General features: G+C 41.6%; 1 protein-coding gene across 4 annotated transcripts; it reads left to right on the top strand.

The window, feature by feature from the left end:
- Positions 1 to 1390: 1390 nt before the first annotated feature.
- On the top strand, positions 1391 to 23522 carry LOC131678483 (CCR4-NOT transcription complex subunit 3). Of its 4 annotated transcripts, none has more exons than XM_058958659.1 (12): positions 1391 to 2121; positions 11674 to 11771; positions 11842 to 11976; positions 12040 to 12493; positions 12598 to 12785; positions 12851 to 13121; positions 13191 to 13680; positions 13748 to 13809; positions 13882 to 14405; positions 14469 to 14579; positions 21673 to 21882; positions 21953 to 23522. In XM_058958659.1, exons 1-12 carry the CDS (start codon positions 2097 to 2099, stop codon positions 22049 to 22051), a joined length of 2667 nt encoding a protein of 888 aa, XP_058814642.1. In that variant the 5' UTR covers positions 1391 to 2096; the 3' UTR covers positions 22052 to 23522. The 4 variants fall into 4 exon arrangements, with proteins under 4 accessions (XP_058814642.1, XP_058814641.1, XP_058814640.1 ...); XM_058958658.1 differs by having other exon boundaries at positions 12583 to 12785; XM_058958657.1 differs by having other exon boundaries at positions 12589 to 12785; positions 13748 to 14405.
- Positions 23523 to 24185: the final 663 nt, after the last annotated feature.

The following is a 24185-nucleotide window of genomic DNA, read 5'->3' as shown; positions in this document are numbered from 1 at the left end:
TCATTGGTACACTAGCAGTGTTGGCAAAAAAAAATATTTTTGGTATTTAATTCGATGTATCGAACTTTGAACAACTATAACTTGTTTTAGAGTCATTCTAACACCATACATCCTTCGGTAAAGTTGTTCAGCATATCCGGACTACGCTTTTATTTAATTGTTAGTATACTGTTGGAAAAATTGTAGTCTGTAGAATTGAAAATGCAAAAAAGTAGGTTTTCCCATACTAATTGCCATACAAATTTCAATCCAATTGACCCCAAATTTTGCACTGTTATTCGGGATAAATAGAACCATAAAAGTGCTGTGCTGAAAAAACAACCATTTCGCCCCACCCTAATATGTATTTGCATACACTCTGAAAACGACTATATTTAATATATTTCGCGTTTCGTATTGGCGATTTGCGGCAAAGCCAAAATTAGTCATGCGACACCTATGATTCAGCTCATGAACTGGCAAAGTGATACAGTTTGCTTTTTTTCACCCGTAAGTGAGTCGTAGCTTACAACAAAATCTTCATTATCTTCTCGGAAAAAGCTTACCACTGCCAAAATATGAATGAAACGAGTAAGAAATTTAGTTTTATTTGCAATTATTCTGAAATTACAGCCATTTGCAACTATTTCACTCATATATTTCTTCGAAATGTAATCGGGGTATTATTGTGGTTATATTCTTTCCTCGCCTGATCTGGAGAGTTTCATGAATTTACACCATCTCATGAAGGTTTAGCTTAACTTAGGACGAACGGGAAATGCTGTTGCGGCGGCTACGGTGCTCAACAAATTACATTTCAAAACAGCGCGCATATAGCTCTGCTCTGTTAGAAACCACTATGTTTTACACTCTTTTCGCAAGATGTTTACTCATCATCTTATAAAATGATGGTTTTCCTTCATTTTCATAAACAATTATCAACAAATTGATCGGTAATTTGGTGTTTAAAAGTCATTTTTTACCAATGTTTACATAAAATATATGCACTATGACAGAACAGAATAAAATCAGCAACACTTTCCTTCCAGCGCTATCTGCGAGCGGTTTCAACGTAGAATCGCCAATAGGATAGTATAGGATGTTATTTTTTGCAAAATGGATGCAATTTCGTTATACATTCGTAAAGTGATCTGCCCGAGGATCTGCCCCTATAGCATTACGTATGTGCTTGTTCAGCTGATTTTATGATTAACAATATCATAAGAATTGATGTTTACATCTGATGGTTAGGCCCATCGCAAATGTTAAACTTGAATTCACAATTCACTCGCCTTGAAAAAAGTTGCATGACGATATTTTTCTGACAATTACACTATATGACAGCTTGCGCAATGCACGCAGCCGATTTTTGACAGAACAACACGACCGCAAAGCCATTTTCAGAGAAAAAAGAAAAGAAAGAAGTCCGCACCATCGCACACAGCAAAAGTCCAATCAACTCTCTCAACAGCACAGTTTTTCGCACAGTGTCCCCAAAAAGTGACCGAAAAAGTTATCGGATACCCGTGGCAGAGCATTTTAATCCGTTCTGTTTCCGTTTTTTCAAATGTTATCGAGTCCAGAAATCGGTCGCGTTCTAGTCCCCCTTCAATCGGTAGTGTAAACTAGCGGTGCTCTCGTTATTCGGCTTAGCGAAAAAGAACGCAATCCGAAAAATTGCTCTACGACCATCACACACACGGCCATCTTGAAAGTCGAATCCCTCGTCGCTTCTTCGTCGTTCCATAACACAAACTTATCTGGCGATATTCGCATTTCAGTCTGGCGGAGAAGCTCAGCTGTGTTTTCCACTGGAACCACCATTCGTGGACAAGCTGGAATTTGTCCTGTTGGGTTTTTGGAGCGAATGAAACGAGGCTTCTGGTTGAGCCAAGAAAATAACAAAAGACAGGAGAAATTTTCTGCGGGAGTGACCCCGATTTTCCATTATTGCAATATTTTCCGGCAAACTGCGCGGGATTTCACTGGAAGTACTATATCGAGCTGGCAGTAAGCATTTGGTCCCGTCGGCAGCGAGCAGAGGGAGGCAGAGCATCGATTCTTGCTTTGTATGTCTAGATTATGCCTGATCCTTGCGACCAAATGTATACTTAGCCATGGCTGCGACGCGAAAGTTGCAAGGTGAGAATTTCCGGATTGATTAGTTTCAACATTAATTACGAAGCGGTATTCGTTGCGTGGTAGTTGTTTATTTATTGGCTTTAACCCAGGGGGTCATTCGCCTAAAGTGGTAGTTTGTTCATGTTTTGAAATAGAATAAACTAAGTTGGTTGATGGGAGATAATAGCACTAAAAGATGTCAGAGGACTACGCGGTAATTATTGAGTATTTCCTAACTAAACTGCTCTAATCAAGTAACTTGTATCCAAAGCATTTTTCCTTGTCCTGATACTAGGTGTAAACCAACAGAATACCGTATGCAATAAAATTACAATTACAACTATATTTTATCATAAAATCAAAAATTACATGAATGTTTGAATACAATGAGAAGAAATGTTTCTGCTACAGTAGTAAAGCGTTTCTACTGGTACTAAAGTACTATCACTAATATTCACCTATCAATAATTAGTACTCCTATGTCGGCTTACCTGAACTTGTGAGGTTCTCTTTTCTTCAAAATGCAAAAGCTATCAGCGACGTTCGAAACAGGATACAAATTTATTAGTTTATATTTCCAAATTACAATGTTTCTGTAACCACTAATCTTGCCTGGTTAGCGTTTCCTTCAGATTTAGGTCGAAGTAGCGACAGCTACTCTGCACTCGGGAAGTTCTAGATAAAGTTGCGGTCTGTTCAGGAAGAATAATTCTAAATAACAAGTCAAATTTATACCTTTCCGATCCGATTCAGTAATGGTTCAGTTCCGTGCACGGACAACAATATTCTTTCATACAAATCAAATGCGAGCGTTCACACTTGTCTGGCACGGCACCGCATTTGAATTGTGTAAAATAATATTGGTGTCCGTGCACAAAACTGAAACGGATCGGATAGGTTTAAATAGTGCTTTATTGTTCGGCAAAGATTTGTTAATTGCAAATGTAATATTTTTCTTATGACATACCTAATATGGATTGAAGGTTTTCTATAGACATATTGATATAACCCATTATTAACAATTTCTGTTAACAACGCAACTATTGGGTCATTCTCCTAGCAGTTTTTTGTTAAAAATTAAAATCCAAGCATTCTAATGGCATTTTCTCTTCTGACGGTACATTAGGCCAGTGTAATTAGTGCCAAACTCATTCATATATATTGTACTCTATCTCTTTTTTTGCACTATACCGATGTAATGCCGTCATACATTTACTAAGTCCATGATGACCTTTGTTATATCAAATAGTTGTCTCCAGTCCACTCGTTTCAAATTTCTTTGTCGTCAGCCTCGTATGGCACTAAGACTCCTCAGGTCCTCTTCAACTTGGTCGATCCACCATGCTCTATGCATCTCTCCTTGTGCCTGTCGAAGGGGTTTGTAGAATTATTTTTACCGGGTTACCGATCACCATTCTGACGACATGCCCAGCCCATCGCAGCCGCACAATTTTCACTGTTCGAACAATGGATTGGTCTCCAAGCAACATTTTGTATTCCGTGGTTCATATGCCGTTTTCAGATTCCTTCTTTCAGCATCCTACTGTGGATCGTTCAGAACACCTGCTCGAAAACACAAGTGCGTTGGTCCTCTTGGTTGGTCTTGTGCGGCGTACTTAAAGTTCTCCTGCACGTTTAGGGATGTCAGGTTCCCTTCCACTGCGTATAGCCAATGTGTCCGTGGCCTCTCACGAAGTCGGCGTCCTCTACCTGGCTCCCTGCTGAAGATTGTTTCCACAATTCTTTCTTCCGACGTTCGTACCACATGACCAGCCCATTGTAGTCTGCCGTATTCTATCTGCTTAACAATATCCGCAATTTTGTATACTTAGTACAACTCATGTTTCATGCTTCTGTGTCACACTCCATTTTCGCATATCCGCCGAGTATTGTTCGCAGTGCTTTACACTTGAAGACTCCGAATGCTCTCCTATCTGCCTCCCTCGACGTCCACGCTTCGTGGCCATAAAGAGTGACAGGGAGGATCAGTGTATTGTATAAGATCAATTCTGTTGACGTTTGCATGTTGCGGGACCTAAGCTGGTTACGTAGACCGTAAAAAGCCCTGTTGGCACCTACAAAGCGCCTTTTTACCTCACGAGAAACATGGTTGTAATTCACAAACCAAGAAAACCAATTCTTCAACTACTTCTAACCCGTCACCATCAAGCACTACCTCGGAACCAAAACCACTAGACCTGCCTCTCTCTTTAGCTGCGACCCTGTACTGTGTCTTGACTGAGTTGATGACTAGGCCTATCCTCGCCGTCTCGCTCTTAAAAGGCACGAAGGCCTCTTCCACTGCATTACGATCGATTTCAATTACATCAATATTCTCCGCAAAACCAAGAAGCATTTGCAACCATGTTCTGATATAATCTGCCACAGCCGCCTTAAAATCAATTAACAGATGGCGGGTCTGCAAGTTGTAGTTCCAGATTTTTTCTAGGATCATCGGCAGGCTGAATATCTGATCCGTCGTTGATCGGCCCTCACGAAAAGCCAGTCTGGTATTTACCGACGAAGGACTCCTGAAGCTGTCTCAGTCTGCTAAACAGGATACGTGACAGTATTTTGTACGCCGAGTTTAGGAGAGATATTCCCCTGTAATTAGCGCACTCCAGTCTGTACCCTTTCTTGTAGATGGAGCAAATGACTCCATCCAGCTAGTAGGCAATTCTTCGTCCGCCCATATTCTTAGAATAATGCGGTGCATTATTTCGTGTAGCTCCTCACTATCGTGTTTGAGAAGTTCAACCGGGATCTCGATCTTCCAGCAGCTTTACCGGTTTTCAGGTCACGTATTGCGTTTTTAAACTCGCCTATTGTTGGTGGATCCACAGCTTGTCCGTCATGTTCAATGCTTAAGGACGATTCAGACGATAATTCAGCTTCCGTCAACGGAACGTCACCGTTCCGTCAGGATAAACTTTTCTCTTGTGTCCGTTCACACGTGCTGTACGTTAAAACGTTCCGTGCCGTTGATGTGTGTGAATGCTTCCATTTAACTGCATGTAACTAATCTTGACGTTCCGTACCGATGACGGATGCCTGATGTATCGTGTGAATCGTACTTTATCCTGTTCCTAGATACACTTTCACTTCCGCCATTTAACTAAACCTCGAAATGCTCCTTCCATCTGGCAGCCACCATTGTTTTGCCAGTCGGCAAATTTTTAAATGAATTGTACCCTACAAAACCGAATCAACTATTATTATTCACAAACCAGACCTATTGAGAACTTAATACTTTGTTCGTCCTCCTACAGATGTTATTCTGCAATATGTCGTTGCATTGAATCAAACTATTATTCTAGGACGAAGTGTCGATTTATGCACATGCTTCTTAAATAGCTGTTTTCAACTAAAATGCAGTATAAATTTGTCGTCCTTTTGAAAATACACGTTGAAACAAAAGCCTCAAATGTTCTCTTTTAGGTTTAGATCGTGGCTTAACGATCTTCACTACCCCCTACAAGATACTCTCTCGTGTTCTGTTTAGCAGACTGCTCCCGTTGGCTGAATTTTTTTGTCGGCAAATACCTAAGCAAGTTTCGAGAAGAACGACAAACGACTTGTCAGCTGCTTACTTTGCGACAAATTGTGGGTTTCGAAATTTCAGGAATACAACCGGTGAACTCATCATCTGTTTGTGGATGGAAAATGATTGAAATCAAGCATCAGAACGGCCGGGGAGCCATCCGATACGATAGTGAAGGTGAAGGTTGAAGAAGGTAAACTTTTGAGTGCTCATTACTCTACAGTGTTATGGAGAATTGAGAAAGCCGCAGACGCTTAAATCCCCCACCTATAGATACCAAGTGTACAAACATGCTGACATCGGAATGTTAGTAAAGCACTACACACTACAGTGGCTGGGCATGTAGCGCGAATACCAGATGTGTGACCAGCCAAAGTTATGTTACGTAGATAATCTGGAAGAGGTCATGGACTTCGAGGCATATTCCTAACTCGCTAACTTTGTGCAATCGAGAAAGATGCACCGGCCAGGGTCTCTGAGGAGCCTAACGGCCCAAGACCTGGAAACTTCGATAACACATTTGATCACGATTCTGAACATTCTAATTATTCGGCCATCGTAGAATTTCTGCTCAGAATCCTATTGGAATTCTTTTTTTTCGTGGGCTTGCAGTGGACTCCAGACTGCAATTTTTTATGCTTAGGGATTTGTAGTTTATAGATCTTGGATTCTGTTGGTCCCAAAAAGCTAATAGCAACACGGCGCGTGCTTCAGGTGTTAGATAGAAGCGAAATAATACCCTGACGACTAGCAGATCGAATTATTTTTGCTGTCAATTCAAGTAGATCCAGACCGATGCAGTATCCTATGGTTATTGGTTCATTACATATAATATAAATTAAATATCATTCAATTTGCACAATGCATTAAAACGGTTGTATGCCATACCTTCCAAAGCCATTCCCCAGAATGTACCATTCCCCAGAAAAAACATTACCTTTTCTGGGGAATGGGGCATTCTGGATAATGGATTTAATGGTACTTTCTGGGAAATGTCTTTCTGGGGAATGGTAAAGACATTTCCCAGAAAGTACCAGAAAGACATTTCCCAGAAAGTACCATTAAATCCATTATCCAGAATGCCCCATTTCCCAGAAAAGGTAATGTTTTTTTTTCTTTTTTTATGGTGAAGCCAAAGGTTTGCAGCATATCTAACTCAAGGAACTGATGTGATGTTAAGCTGCTGAAGATGTGCCGTCGAAAACCGGTATGCCAAGTAACTCTTGCACGCAAAGTTGCGATCTTTTCGTCTGCCCGGTTTATTCAAACATAATTTCTTCTTTCGAGTTTTCTTTGAATCTATATTAAAATCGAAATGAATGCATATTTTGACAAATCGTTTGGTGGGTTTTTCTTTTGCATTGGGAATGTTTCCTACGCAACAGTACGATCCATCAGATTGATCGGTTTACTCAAATATGTTGCACTAAATACATTCGAAAGTATTTTCATACCTTGCGCCAAATGGTACTTATACCACAGAGTTACAGACATAATACTCGACAACAATTATTCGCCAATGTTAGCGGTAATGCGGTAATGAAAATATTTTAAATTGGTGGGAGTGGGTATAACGTAGCTGGTAAATCGATTGCTTTATACGCAGCTCACCTGGGTTCGATTCCCAACCCTGCACATAGGATTAGAAATTTTTCCAAAGAGATTATTCTAATAGAGACGAATGGTCATAAGGTTAAAATCTCTATAATCGAAATAAAAAAAATAGCTTTAGTTGGGACTGTTTTCGCATTTGCGATTATGGCGCCACTGGCATATGCGCAAGTATACGGTGGATATACCAATTGTTCCTGGGCCTGAGTGGTTGGAACCGTGCATAAAAAGTGTACCTAGCGTTTTGGCCAAATTGGCGGAACGATATTTTTTTAGGAAACTAATCATAGTGTTATGTCTGTTAGTTTGTGCTTATACTACACAACTATTATGTCAAATGGCCAACTACCAAATATATATGTATGTCAAACATTGTTGTGCCAAAAGACCATGCTGAACAGGACAGTCTTGCTCAAAAGTTGGGACAATTCTTCAAGTGTTGTGAAGCACTGTTAATACTGATGGTCTGTAATATGAATACATTTTATAAAACATCCCCTTCTTTTAAACATGAGTTGTTATTTTGAGTTTAATTTTAATAACACTTGTTTTGATACACTTTTGATGTTAAGCAATGTTTATTTTTAAGATTTTAGAGATGACAACGCCTCGGATCAAATTTTCTTTGTAACGTCAACCGGAAAGTTTGATATGGCTGTCATATGAATACGATCAATATAAGAAATTTCGATCGTATTCACTATCTAATGACTACAAGAACATTGCGAAAGTTCAAAAATATATCGAAACAAATATTTCAAAAGGAGAAACTCGAAGGAAGGGAAATTCTTAGAAAATGTGTTCATATGAAAATAATCAATACTGACAGTGCAACATAAAACTGTAGGTCGGTTCTCACGGTAAAGATGGAAAAGTCTGTCTATGCCAGGAGACATGCTGTGAACTCGAGTGATTCGTAGTTATGCTGCCTAAGCTCGACCCTCATGAGCAGAAGACAAAAGTTAAGCCCGTACGATATTAAGCCTGCTCTAATGACCCTGCCACTTCTAGTTTTCCGATCTGTATACCTGCTCTTACTTGAGTACTATGGCTCTAATTTTCATAACTGTCCCTACCCAGTAATCTCTAGCTAATTGAATGTCGTTAAAACGTAAAACCATAAAAATTGTCCTAGCTTCTGAACAAGATTACCCTACTTGATATAAAACCATTTAGTATAATATGGTTTGACATAGGACATTATATGGTTGTTAGCTATTTGACATAAGAGTCTGTAGTATAAGTATAATTTACCATTTATTATCGAATGTATTTAGTGCCACTTGTTTGAGTAAACCGAGCAATCGGGTGAATCGTACTTTTACGTACGAAACATTTCCATTGCAAGTGCATTCCTTTTGATTTTAATATAGATTGGAGGAATGCTCGAAAGAAGGAATCAACACCTATGTTTAAATAAACCGGGCATGCGAAAAGATCACAGGTTCGGGTGCAAGAGTTTTTTGGCATAAAGATTCAAATAACTGCTCATGTTTGAAAGAAGGAATCGATTCCGGTGTTCGAGTAAATCGGGTATGCGAAAATGAATAACTGGCTTGTTTGCGAGGAGTCGTCGCTTTTGGCGGTTCATCCTTAGCAGTTTAACACCGCATCTGTTTCTTGATTTAGGCAATGCACAAAGTTTTGGTTTCACAACATAACCTTATTTACATAATACTGTTTCATTCTTTTGGATCCTCGGAAACGGGCTCCCGATTTTTGGTTGTTGCCAAATACCTCTCAAAAACACACCTGTACTGAATTCTGCAATTCTCGACTAACATATGATTACGGCTTAAAAGCCAACTGTCAAAATTATCTTTGAAAGGAAATTCCGGACAAACCGTTACTGTTCGAACACAGCTCACAGCAGCTAATGAAAGAGAAAACTTTTCTCTTTTGTTTATTATCAACATCTGTGCTTGGTGAGTAACGGTTTGTCCGGAATTTCCATTCAAAGAGAATTTTGACAGTTGGCTTTTAAGCCGTAATCATGTGTTTGTCGAAAATTTATCTAACTTGTATGTTTATATTAGCAAAAGAAATGTGAAAAATACTGCTTTTGTCTAATGTTGCTAGCAGTGCACTCTTCGAAGAAAGTAAAATGGTCAAAACTCTGAAAGATTTTTACCAATTCAAAGCAATATCGGTGTTTTCCCATCTTACATGTCTAGGAAATGGTTATATCTGGGGAATGAACACAATTACAAAATCGAATTTATATACGCGAAATCACATGCGTTCTGGCACACGCGACAAACACGTGAACATACAAACGCTTGAGCTTTTCGCGATCTACGGTCGCGATCTCAAAAACTTAATAAAACCACTGGATAAGGTGAACTTTTTAACACTTATAAATTGGCATCACATGATCACAAAATACATACATTTGATATCGAACAGTCTATCTTCTGACGTCGCACAAAGCAGAAGCAAAAAAATCGCTACGCTATATCAGGTTATAGGCACCAGTGAAACAAGCTAGCTATTGTTCTATATCAGTGCACATACAAATTGTATCGTTGCTAAATGAAACAAAAGTGCCTGTGCTACGGGATAACATGATTTCGATCAACTTTAATAAAACTCGTGATAGACCCACAGTTTAGGAAGGGGAACAATTAGTTAATGTGAAAATGGAGCTTAATCTCGCTGAAGTTTCGTACATTCAGCTACATCAAGTAACAAACTGTGTTTTGACCACGTTTAGAAGCTTAGCACAGGCCGAGAACTTCATTGCAAAGAACAACATGCAACACGAGATCGAATTTAATAACACTACAATCAAGATCCGTGCATATGGAAAACGACATGATGAACGTGCGTATCCATGATTTGGCCCCGCGCACGAAGGAAGATTTCGTCAAACGAATCATGTCGCAATATGGAGAAGTAGAATCTATTACGAATGACCCTTGGAGAAATTTTTTCACCGGCATTCCCAACGCCGTTCGTATTGTGAGGATGCGAGTGACTAAACCAATACCTTCTTACATGACTATCGAATACAAATCATCGAAGGATGGCGTGACCTATAAGCAAACAACGCTAATCACATATCCCGGGCAGACCCCAACATGCCAATTCTGTAACCATACAGCCCACAACGGAAAAACATGCACCGAAGCAATTAGTCAAAACTCGTCTACTACAGCCAACAAGCCTAACAAGCAGCCACCGACAGATCCAAACCAAAAACAACTATCCAATTAACCAATAATGCAGGTACAACGACCACGACAACCGCTCCCAAACCAACAACTAGCATCGCCAATAAAGAAGCAAATACCGATGAAGACGGATATACAACAGCAGCGACCCGTAAGAACAAGAAACAAATAAGAACCTCTGATCGTGAACAGCCAGAAAGCAGTACCGATGACGACATGGACGGGAACGTTAACGCGAGAGAAGGCAGACTCAATGACCCCCAAGCGGCTTCACCGCCAAGGAAAAAGATCTCAACACGCAGCAGCAAACTGCGTCAACAAGATCTGGCAGACCGACATTCCTAGAATTTATTTTTTTTACTTATTGTAAAAAAAAATTAAAAGACCCACGGCTCAGTTATGCTAAGGCATTGAGCCGTTTCAAATAAAACTTTAGATTTGAAAAAATTGATATCAAGCCTTACGGAGAAACATATTATAGTTATTTCTGACCAGCCAACGGTACTGTTCAATGCACATTTTCATCACATTCTGCAGCGTGATTATTCGTCAAGCATATATCAATTCATTAACCCACAACCGGATCTTCTCCCATGGTGTTTTTGTGGTCAGCATTGACCAATCTGCCATTACCCCTCCTATCATCGGCCTTGGACTTGCGCTCTCATTGCCCCACCAAGCGCTGCAAAATGAAAAGTGCTCACAAAGATAGCATTTAACAAAATTGATTTTTGAGTGCGATCATGGGCAGTGCATACAATGATTATTTTCAAAGATTTAGATTTTTTTTCAGCTCGTTTAAATATGAAGAATATATTGCATTCTACCAGCAGAGAGCATCTTGGGATTATTTGTTAGTTTTGCTACAAATATATTAGCCATCAACCTGAGGGTGCTCATATTGCCTCACTTTCTCCTATTTGCGCTATATTTGTATAAAAGCTGGCGGGAATGGGTTTGTAGTCAAATGATACGAAAATGCAAAAAATAAGTTTTCATATACAAATTTTAAATGCACAAATGCAGATTGTCCGACTATAACCAATATACCTTAAATTTTGCAGCTATTTGGGACCTCAAAAAGGACCTAAAAATGTTCTAAAATGACCCCATCCTAATAGCTATAGTCTATTAAATCTGGTACCAATTGAAAGCTCGAAGGTGCATCTTTTCACTTTATAAAACATCACGCTGGAAAATTTTGATTATCCAATATTTTTTTATTAAACAACATTTATACTTTTTCAGGTGAAATCGATCGGTGTTTAAAGAAAGTCACGGAAGGCGTAGAAACGTTTGAAGATATTTGGCAGAAAGTGCACAATGCTACCAACAGTAATCAGAAGGTATACCACCACCTCGGTGGAGTGCGAACGCGTGCGGGGTCGCTTCTAACTGCTCTGTTGTGTATTGTAGGAAAAATATGAAGCCGATCTCAAGAAGGAAATCAAGAAACTGCAGAGGTTGCGTGATCAGATCAAATCATGGATCGCATCCGGCGAGATCAAGGACAAAAGCGCGCTGCTGGAGAATCGACGGCTCATAGAAACTGTAAGTTTGAACCCACTTCTTTCGAATTTAATGAGATCACTAATCTCTCACTCCGAATCGCAGCAAATGGAACGCTTCAAGGTGGTCGAACGAGAGACGAAAACGAAGGCGTACTCGAAAGAGGGTCTAGGTGCAGCGCAAAAGATGGACCCGGCGCAGAGGGAGAAAGAGGAAATCAGCAGTTGGCTGACTACGTCGATCAGCTCGCTGCAGATTCAAATCGATCAGTTCGAATGTGAGATTGAATCGCTAATAGCCGGTAAGAAGAAAAAGCTTGATAAGGACAAGCAGGAAAAGATGGACGAGCTGAAGGGTAAGCTGGAGAGGCACAAATTCCATGTGACCAAGCTGGAAACGTTACTCCGAATGCTGGACAATGACGGAGTGGAGGTGGATCAAATCAAGAAGATTAAGGAAGATGTGGAGTATTACATCGATTGCTCCCAGGAACCGGACTTTGAGGAGAATGAGTACATATACGACGATATCATTGGTATGGATGAGGTGGAGATATCCGGTAAGTGCAGACCATGTCGCGACCAGGGAACTACGGATTCCCCTGCGCCGCGAATTTGTGATTGTTCACTATAGTGTTCCTATTGGCAGGTATAGGAACATCAGCCGGCACGGAAAGCAATAACAGTAATGAAACGGCAGGATCTCCTAGCAGCCTAATGTCCGGTAATAGCCCGTCGCAATCGCCGGTGATGAACTGTAGTGCGTCAACGATGCATAACCATAGCGGTGAGCCGATATCCAATCTAGTGGATGTCAATTGCGACAAGCGACCGAAGGATGTGAAGATTACGGTAAGCTAGTAAATTTTTTTCGTCACCGTGATGGGTAAAAATTAATCCGTTTGCATCCGGTTTAGCCGGTGAAACCAACGGCAATCCGAGCGACTGTGAAGTTGGACCTCAACGCACCTTTAACTGCCGTCGTGAGTAACAACACGAGCATCAATACGTCCAAATCTACTCTAATCAGTTCGACGCCGAGCAAAAACCTTACAAATGCTGCCGCAGTGGTAGCAGGGGGCCTTGTACCGAATATCAGCGGTATTGTACCGCCCCAGGCGCCGGCTGGTGGTTTAGTCCAACCAATTATTGGTCCGGCATTTGCGGCTGTGGCGAAGCAGCATCCTAGTAAGTTTGCTTTTTCTTCCTTGAGACAAGCTAACATGATTTAATTTAATCAATTTGTAATCTCCACAGAAAATGGTCCGTTACATCAGTCCAGCGTAACGTCTTCTTCGACTGTGTCGACCGTATCGAGTTCTTCGACTCCCTCGGTAGTGGTACCTACTGCATCCGGGGCGGCCGTTAGTAACCTCAGTCAGATTGTGAATGCATCTCAACCTACGCTTAGTCAGCAGCTGCAGGCGCAACAACAACTGCAACAGCAGCAGACCTCTCTTGCAACCGGATTGCTCACAAATGCAGCAGCCGTCGTTGCAGCCGGTGTTAGCAGTACCAGCGTACAACCACAATCTCAACAACCACAACAACCACAGCAGCCGCAACCGCAACAGGTTCCGGGCCAAAATTCCATACCACTCCCGCATGGCGGCGCACTCACGTCAGCGTCCTCCGGAATCGAAAATAGCCACGTAATGACGACTTCTGTTGCGTCGACGAACAGTAGTAGTGGAGCTAACATCGTCAACAATTGCGTGTCTCCTAGTAACTCAGCGGTTAGCAGCAGGTACGCTTTGATTAATTTAGTTATACCTCTCCCGGTTAAATAATTGCTTTTACTATCTTTTCCACAGGGCCTCTCCCGGCTTAATGTCCCCGCCGCAGCAGCCACTGCTGAACGGTCCCACTACACTCGGTAAGATTGCCAATAATGCCGTACCTATGCATATAGCAAGCACTTATCCGATGTCTACATTGAAAACCATAGCCCAGGAAGTGATAAATCGAACTAGCGGAAGCTTGGAAGCTGGCCAACCACCTGTCGTTGGTGGTGCCCTGGTACAGCAACAGCCCTCGCAAGCATCTGGACAACAGCAGCCCCCAGCAGTACAGCAACAACCACTGCCGCAGCCTGACACGAGACAACCAAGTGGTCAGCAAGCGGGTCAGCCCGGTCAGCAACAACCTGGAAGTCAACAGCAACCACAGCCGCAACCACAGCAACCCCAACAGCAACAACAACAACAACAACAGCAGCAGCAGCAGTCTTTCTCACTTGTGGATCCGACAAACAGTGCAAACTCTCTGATACCAACATCGTCATCTACTGCCATCAGTAATGGGCCGAACACGATTATCAATACTAGCACTAGCATTGTGACGAACTCAGCGAATCCAAGCGTCACCAGTGTAGGTATGAAAGTGAGCGGTACGAACGAAGCACATATACCGCCACTACTGGGTGTCGCTCCGCTGGGACCTTCGCCACTACAGAAAGAACACCAGATACAAGTAACGTCGCACGGAGTTCACCTGGAAACATGGACACTCAGTTTGTCTATTTGTTTTTTCTAGTTCCAAATGATGGAAGCTGCCTACTACCACTTACCAACACCAAGTGACTCGGAAAGGTTGAGAACCTATCTGCAGAGGCAGCCCGTGCAAACACCACAACACTACCCGCAGGTACGTTTAACAAGACTCAGGGTCTAGTTGTGTTCACCATTGCTATTAAGTATCAATTACTCATGGAACGGTCAAAACGGGTTTACCTAATTTCTGCAGTTATCATTTTTAAAAGTGCCGTGGTAAGTGAGCATGTTCAGAACTGGAACGTGGGGTTGTTTTCCGCTTGATATTTGGCGCTCACCGCGATGAGTGGAAAAAATTTCTTCGTAGATTGTGCCGACCTCCGGATCGTGTCCATAGATCTTGAAAAGGGGTCCGCTTCTAGTTTTGATCCTCTCACCTTCATATGGAAACATTTACTCAGTTATTTATCGAGAACATTGGAGTTTTTGTTAACCTATATGTACAGGCTTATCTCAAAACTACGTGCTGGCTATGTTACTCATAAATCGCTGCCTGTAATTTGGTTAATTTTAGTCCAGGGATTTTCTCTATTTTCCTGTTTTCTGTCGTAGATTTCCATTTATTATTTAATTATACGTTAGGCTCTTCGAAGTAGATATATCTAGGGCACAATATGAATTCTTATCTGCAATCCTAGCCTAGCCTCAGAAAGGTGAGCAATTTAACTTGGTCACTTTTGTACATTTTTTTAGATTTTACTGTTGTCCTAGGTACGAGTTGATGCGTTGAGTTGACAGAAAATACTAAAAATATGCCATTTGTGTGATCCTTTCACAAAACTCTCGCATTGATAGTTTTTTGGCCTTTCGCAACTCCGCGTTGTATTTGGTAAGAGCGGTCCTGTGATCCGACCAATTACCAGTAATCTTCGCTTTACTGAACAGGCGTCTAGTTTCCTTCCTAAGTGTTGCTAGATTTTCGTTCCACCAAGGAACATTGCAACATACAGACCTCATTACAAGAGAGCACATTGTAGGCTGTTATTATCTTATTTTCTAGGTCATTTATCGCATTATCCAGATCTGTTATAGATTGTATCTTACTCTTCGCTCGTTAAGACTATTCCAAGTGTGAGCGAAATATACACCAACTTATTCTGCTTGTTCTTGCGGTTCTATCACATTCACTCGAATGACATTCGTCCGAAAGTCATTCACCGGAAAACCATTTGCCAGAATGGACCATTTACTCGAATGTCATTAACCCGAATGGACCGCTTACCCGAATGCTATAAACCCGAATAGACCACGGGCCCGAATGTCATTAACCCGAATACCACATTCACTCAAGCATAATATAAAATCGGTAATTGTCTAGAGACTTTAGTGATAGAGGTCCGATTTTAATGCGGTTTTTTGCTAAAAGGGTGTATTTTAACCTAAATAAACCAAATCCGATGGAGGAAATGTGAAGTTTTTAACCAAAGTTTGATAAACTGAGCAATAACAAGTTAGCTTATGCAGCGGAGCTAATGTGATGCGTCATGGCCGCATATCCGAGGCCAAGGATCCGAAACGGCGCAAAGCAGCTGAGGTTCCGTTGAACGAGGCATTGATCCACCCGTTGCCGGAGTTATAAGCAAACCTGTGATCCTCTCGTTTGCCCGGTTTACTCAAACATAGGGACTATAGCTAGTTTAAAGCCGACTGAACGGCAGCGAAGTCGGACAGTGTATCAGAAAGCGATGTGGCGTAGCCACATTAGTCAACCGAACACTGATCAATGTCGCTATACCACATGGCTTTTAGGTGTACTGTCCGACACCGCTGAGGTTTGCTCTTCAGGTGCAAACTGATGCATATAGGGCGCAGTTGTTAGCTCGAGCGGTGGAATCTCGTGATAAACCGGACAAAATAATAAATCTTTCGGTAACGTCATCAATCGAGGTAAATATATATTAAGATGTTCCGTTAATAAATTACATTTGGCATAACGTCGTTAGTAAGTAGTAGCTCATAAAGGTTACGTGGTGAAGCTAGTGTGATGCGGTTTTGCCACAATTACCGAGGTCGAGGAACCGAAGCGGAGGTCCCGCCTCAACAAACCTGTGATCCATAGGTATCCATTGAAACATAGGGGTTGATTCCTTCTTTAAATATGAGCAGTTCTTTGAGTTTGTATACCAAATAGCCCTCGCAAAAAAACTGGTGTTCCACTCGTTTGTCCGGTTTAGTCAGACTTTAGTCACAGGGATTGATTTCTTCTTTAAACATGAGCAGCACTTTTTTTTCCAAAATCAGGGGTTGATTGCTTCTTTCAAACATGAACAAATCCTTGGATCTGCATGCCAAATAAGTTTGCAAGGAAACTGTTGATCCACTCTTCTGCCCGGTTTACTCAAACATAAGGGTTGATTTCTTCTTTCAAAACGAGCAATTTCTTGAATCTATATACCAAATAGTTCTCTACATAATATTGAATTTCGAGACAGCTGTGATAAATGTTGCTAGAATAGTTTTTTCGGTGCTGCCCTTCACAGATGATTCTTTTCAGAAAACTAAAACAACTTGGTCATCAGACAAAATATTCGGAAGCTCACCGAATACAACTCATTTACAACCAAGTTGTTGCCTTGGCTTTCTTGCTCCATCAAGGTATTCCAATGGCACTCGAATAATTGAGGAAAAGTTGTTCAAAGTTTCTCATCGATTTTTTGGATTACTACTTACTTTTATTCCTGTACACCCCTGGTGGTGCAAAGGGCCGTTGTGAAAGATCGTCATCCTGGGCGATCGCCCGCCATCATGGGTGATGTCCTGCTGGGTTCCAGTCTAACGCTTGCTTGCAGATTTCGCTTCCGCCCCTGCGCAGAATGTGGCCGACCCACCTCCACTTTTGTTCCCGAATTTCTGTCGCTATCTGCTTCTGATGACATCGACGATGGAGCTCAGCATTAGAGATCCAGTTGTGAGGCCACCATGCACAAATTATGTACCGCATGCAACTGTTGATGAAAACCTGTAGCCGTTGCGTGTTCTCCACTAATACGCACCAGGTTTCACTGGCATATAGTAGTGCAGATTTCACGTTCGAGTTGAATATTCAGGTTTTGGTGCGTCGACTAATCTGATTGTTTTTTCAGATATTTCTTAAATTCGCAAAAGCAGCCCTCACCTTCTTGATCCGTGCTCCTATGTCGATCTTAGTGCCTCCATCAGACGCCCTTTGGCTACCAAGATATTGGAAGATTTCGACATTCTCCACTGCTTGCCCAGCTACCGTAAAGCTGGAAGGGTGTGGCATGCCACTGAGGATCGATCGGCAAGATCATCAAGCTTACTCTGCATGTAAGAGCGACGTTGTGCTAGGAGTGCAACGTCATCAGCCAATTCGAAGTCATTCAGATGCTCCATATTAATAGGTTGCCACAGCAACCCACGATTCGGTTCACGGTCAATCGCTCGTACCAGGATCTCGTCGATTACGATGAGGAACAGTAGCGGTGATAGAATACATCCTTGCCTAACTCCAGGCACGACCCGGATGGGGTCAGACAAGACACCATCGTGCAATATTCTGCACGAAAATGCCTCGTACTGTGCTTCAATTAGACCGATAATTTTATGAAGGACTCCCTTGCGTCTCAGGGCTCCCCACATATTTTCGTGATTGAGACGGTCGAAAGCTTTTTCGTAATCGGTGAACACTAAGTAGAGAGACTCTTGGAATTCATTGACTTGCTCCAGGATGATACGGAGCGTGACAATATGATCCGCACATGATCGTCCGGCACGGAATCTTGCCTGCTGCCGTCGGAGAGTTGCGTCAATCTTCTCCTGTATCGTCGAACCCTTGGCGGATCATGCCGAGTGGTTGGTGGCGTGGCCGACACTTGAAAAAAGTTTTCAAAATGTTCGAACCAGCGTCAGCGCGTCGGTTAACAACTGTCCAGACGTGTCTTTCACGAATGTCGTAGCATTAATCTTTGTCCCACTAAGGCGGCGTGAGATATCGTAGAGGAGACGGATGTCGCCAGTGTTTGCGGTTTTCCAACCTTCGTCGGCTAGGGAGTCTGCCCACGCTCTTTTTTGGATTACATTAGTAAAAATTGTATTTTCGGTAGGAAGGAAGCTAACCAAAAAGTTTCTCGGAAAAGTTTGAACTGCGGATTCGACATCTTCGAGGTCCAAAATATTTCCCCAATCGATGCTGGAAAAAAAGGTTGCGATACTGCGCTGGTCGGCTTTACGGAAATCGTAGGTGACAGAAAGTGGTGAAATATCGAAATCATGTACCACAGTGTTATCAATCGTAGCGATCAATGGATCAATGCATCACTGGTTTTACTAGAGGATTGAGATGGAGGCTATTTTCATTGGCAATATAATTGATATGTAGTAACATGGTAGAGCTATAGCTGTCAAGTAGCCTCACTGCACCTGGGTGGAGTACGGAATGGTCCGAATCCGGATAAAGGAATCCGTTGCGGGAAAACTTCCACGAAATGCTAGGAACATTAAAATCTTCTAGTACCATAATCTCATCAGCTGCGTTAGCGTCTTTCAGGATAGTCAAAACTGAGCTGCAGTGTGCTTCAACATATTCGATATCACGAGCGCGGTCGGGTAGAACATACAACGCACACAAGTACAACTTACGTTCGTCAAGCTCGATAATCATCCAAACCTGCTCTAGGCAAGCCCAAGAAATATTCTCGGCAATTTTTGCCTTCAAACTGGTATTAACTGCTGCTAATACGCCGCCTCCGGTGCATTTTCGGCTATTGCTAGGGCTTTGGTCGCAACGAAACACCTCGTATCCAGTACCGAACACCTGACTGAAAAACATGACGTTCAACCACGTTTCGACGAAGACAATGATGTCAAAATTCTTATCGGATATTGCAAGGCGGTATTGCTCGACGGTTGAGTTGATACCACTAACATTTTGGTAGTATAACAGCAGCTTATCCCGTCGTTGACCAAGGCTGGAAATCGAAGAGCTTTGAGGCAAGGAAGAGCTCACAGATGCATTGTACTTGCCTGAGGGAGGTTTGAGGAAGACCCCTCGTCCCAATTCCTCTACAGGACCGGGGCAACTGCTGGTCGCTGGCAGGAATGGCTCGACTGTGATGGGGGGACTAAGGGTTTCCCCACGGCTGGCGGCAAGTGTGCGTCCCGGTGACCGATGAGACGAGATTACGTGGGATGTATGCAATGCAGCTGGAATAGGTACCTCACTTAAACCAATGAGGTATATATATATATATGTGTGGCAGAACATACGGTTTGCTAGTGTTGGCAACCAAAAATATGTAAACAATCCAGAAGCACAACGGGTCGACGTCATAGCGTTCACACGATTCAATGGAAGCGGAACGAACGCTATGACGAAAGCAAGTCGATTTATTCCGTGATCACTCACACCACTCATGTAAGATTCATCTTACGAATACTAAAGTACCATTTTCGCCATACCTATATATATACTACATTGCACGTAAACAGCTGCGGTTCGCTGGCAGGAAGAGCGGCATCTGTTGCTGATATAACGCAATTTACGGAGAACTGGAATCGGGTAACATTTCAGCGCTTGAATTATTCTGAATGGATGGGTACTTGCCGCAGTAGAAAGTTTGGAGCACCCTTTCTCCACTCCCACACACAGGACCGGGACGACTGGTGAACATTGGCTTCAGTTGCTGGACTGTGGCGGGGGGATTGAGGGCTTCCATAATACAAGCTGCGGTGCATCTCGATATCCCATTAACAAAATCTATCCTGCTTTGGCTATTCGAAATTGAATTCACGAACGAGTACTCCAGTGGGCCAAGTAGACGCTTTGAGTGCAGTGTCCTTTAGCTCGCTCGGAAGCTCAACTCGGAACAAGACGAAATTGAGTTTCGTGAGATCGGTATCTGTTTTGACCAAAAAAATTGCTTTGGATGTGTTGCTTATACCGAGGCATCTTGGGTCATAGCAACAATCTCCTTCACTGTATGGCTCGGGTCGAGGCGGCTCAGAAAGACGTAGAACTGATCCCGTTCATCAGCAACTGTTCTGATTTCTCGCTGAATGACTCTAGTACCACAGACAGCGGCTGCAGTGGCGCGAATTTTTGCATTATTCTCACAACTTCGTTTTGGAGTAGGCAGGTCCCCCGGTAGTCACTTCACAAACAGCCCTATTTGAGCTAAAGAGCCAGAATTAGCCGAAAAGTGAGTCTCAGTGCGGCTGGAGAGATTTGAGACGACCGCGTTTAGATTGTCTACTGCCTCACATAACTTGTTTGTGTCCCCGATAGGAGCAGGAGCGGAATCGGATTGCTGTACCCATGTGTTGAAACAGCAAACACAATCGTCACACAGCCAGTACAGATTTATATTGAAGCTAGACAACAAGTCTAGTGCAGATCACTACATACCAGGAATACAAGTGCGGTGGAAAACCGATCCGCAACGGCCTCGGCATGCAATTCTCTCAATCCTATTAACGGGAGAATCGCATGACTTGCAACTCATACTCATGGTTGCTTCCAACCCGCCCTATGTCCTGGTTTTTCAATCTCTACTCGCTGTGCGCCAAATTGGAATGTGGGGAACACTTTCCGCTTTTCGCGTGCAGATGACGAACAGAAGCGCGTACAATTTTTGTGGGGAATTACACAAGTAGGCAATTATTTTCGATTTCAACGGAAGTAAGATAAGTATTCCACACTATTTAGAACACTTTGAGCCATAGAACTAAGTGCAGTACGTCAGTTTACACGAAACGGAAAACGGGAATCGCGCGGATACTTAATTTCCAGAGTGCGGTTCAGATGGTGAAGAGAGTGAATTCCCACGTACACTGAGAAACTAAAATATGCCAGTTGCTATAGGCGTTCACACATGTTGTGTGAACTGTTTGTATTTAGTGTCTATCTGACGCCAATTTGGTGTTAGTTTTGATAAATCGTCTAACTGACATCAAGTTGGAGTCTGACAAGTGGAACACGAAACATTAAAATTCAACTTTTCAATTATTCGTCCCTTATTGAAATTATGTTCACCTCAGCTCAATCCAGCTATGACAAATAAATATATGGCCTCTGCCTTTTATTACGTTAAAAGTGGTTAAACTTAAATCAATTCCTTGCAAGAGCTAAAAAAACAGGCTCCAATAATATCTCGCTTTCAAAAGATTTAATTTTAAATATTTTTTAAATGGGTTTATCTCTAACACATCGTCATTTCTTTTATCCACAGCAACAACTTCCACATTCTGACACGGTAGAGTTTTTCCAACGCCTCTCGCCGGAAACGCTGTTCTTTGTGTTTTACTACATGGAGGGCACCAAGGCGCAGTACCTGGCGGCAAAGGCTCTCAAAAAACAGAGCTGGCGATTTCATACCAAGTATATGATGTGGTTCCAGCGTCACGAAGAGCCGAAAATCATCAACGAAGAATTTGAACAGGTATGATCGACGCGAGAAAGTGGGAATTTTCGCTCGTACAGTGGCTCACTAGTCTTTTTTCACTCAACAGGGAACCTACATCTACTTTGACTATGAAAAGTGGGGTCAGCGGAAAAAGGAAGGATTCACGTTCGAATACAAGTACTTAGAAGACAGGGACCTGAATTGATCTAGGATGATTATGGAACTCCTTTTTTAAAAAAATATTATAAAAAATGGAAAACCGATCAATAAAAATCGCAAAATATACTGAAAGCATATTGAAAAAACAACAAAGTTTCGCAAATCGAACACGTACTAAGAAAGTGTACCACAGTCTATCTGTACAAGAAACTAACATTTACGAAAACATTCTACGTAATTGTATTTGTGATGCGCTTTGGCGAGTTCAAAGAATTCCGTGTGCAAAGCAAGTACTGAAATGTTGTGTTTTCTGTATCAGAGAATCCTTGTGAGTGAGATGTCTACGAATTGCTTTCAGAGTCGGCGCATGTATGGCAGAAGGTCCCACTTGAAGAGGAAGCAAGAATTGAATGAAATATTAACCACTTTCAGCTGAATTTTGATGAAAGAAAATTGCTCAGAACATCGCCCAAATCAGAAAATTTACAACCAAAATCACACACACACACATAAAACACACACTCGTATTGTGAATGTGAATTGAGCTGCATGTAAAAAGTCGCCTTTTTGTTTTGTCTGGCTATGAAAACTCACGTTTTATCATTTTATCGCATATTTATACTGCCATCCGTGAGATCGATGTTAGTTTCGCTAGTATTGTTTCTTTGACTTGTTTGTTTAAGATATTTGATTTGAGGTCCCATTGCCTGTTGAAACAAAACGAATGGAGGATCCGTGTTGAACTGGAATTCAAACGTTGACTGTTATTGAAATTATGATTGAACATTTATTCCGACATTTTGAAAGGCATCGAGCGATGTCGCATGTAAAACATATTGGAGCCAGCATATTAGTAGATTATTTTATGAAAACAAATCGAGAATTACAATTAACGGTTTTCTCCATATTGTAAATCAGCAGAAACTCGTAGAATGTAAAGTGTGGCATCTAGTTTTGCTTAGAATAGTTCTAATAAAACAAACATTGTGACAAGAAGAAAAAATCAAAGAAAATCACAAAAAGTAAACTGTTTTTACATCCGCCAACCTATTAACTCATCTCCATTGAATAAGCGTAACGCATTATTGAGAGCAAAACTCCAGAGTGTGCGAGTATCCATTTTATAAATACACTACAACACTTACAGTCAACCGGAAAGAAGGAAAAACAACACAAAAAGTAGCATCTATCGAAATATTAGAAGTTTTGAACAATACAATAGTGATAGCAGTGCTGTTCTTTTTTACTGGAAAGAAATCGTTACTTTCGATTCAGCAAGTAACATGCATTCAGCGACCACGTGTTGCGCGAAAAAAAAGTAAACAATACATCTTAAATCGCATCTAAATAAATGAAAGTGGTTAAAATACGTTGTTCTATTGAAATGAGAAAAACATTAGCCCAACCAGAAGAACAAACACGTTAAAAAAGAAATGAGAAAAAATGAAACTGCATTGAAATGTGATTTATAAGTATAGATAAAATAAAACAAAATACACTTATATATTAAAAAACAACACACATTTGTTAATATTTTCGTGTACGTAACTAAAGCAGTAACGAAGAGAATCGAAAACTGAAGTCTAATAATGAGTAAGAGTTTTAATAAAAATGAATCATTACTACGAAAAATTACATTCAATAAGCGATTGCTGGATTGTGTTCTATTGTTTAGAAGGCGTTGGTTACTAGGTAAGTATGTTGTAGGAAGTATACTCGACCCATTTAGACATTTTTTTCGTCTTCATTTCATCAGTATTTGGCACTGCAGCAGATTGACGACGCTAGATTCAAAACGGAAACACAACTTGTGTTCCAATGGCAACAACTGGTCAAACTGTACAAATTTCTTAGGAAGAAATTTGCCGTCAACATTTTGTTGCTTACAAATCAATTACACACGTTATGTACCTTACAAGGTGGCAAATTCCACCAATACAGCGAAGATCCGATTTTATGTATTTATGTATTTAACAATTTACGTCCATCTGACAATGAGTCTTAATGAACTAAATTACAAATAATTAACGTAAAGTGATAACAAACGATTTCTAAACTGTGCAGAACTAATGACGAAGTCGAAGATGTCGGTAAAATCGTTGAAGCGGCGGACCATTGCTAGTATCGGGTTGTTGGCAGCGTAGTTAGTGTTGCGCATTTCAGTCTGCAGCTGAGTTCCA

This window comes from Topomyia yanbarensis, chromosome 2 (genome assembly GCF_030247195.1).
Source record: "Topomyia yanbarensis strain Yona2022 chromosome 2, ASM3024719v1, whole genome shotgun sequence".
In the NCBI taxonomy this organism is placed as follows: Eukaryota; Metazoa; Arthropoda; class Insecta; order Diptera; family Culicidae; genus Topomyia; species Topomyia yanbarensis.
This window is presented reverse-complemented; position numbering and strand designations above follow the sequence as displayed.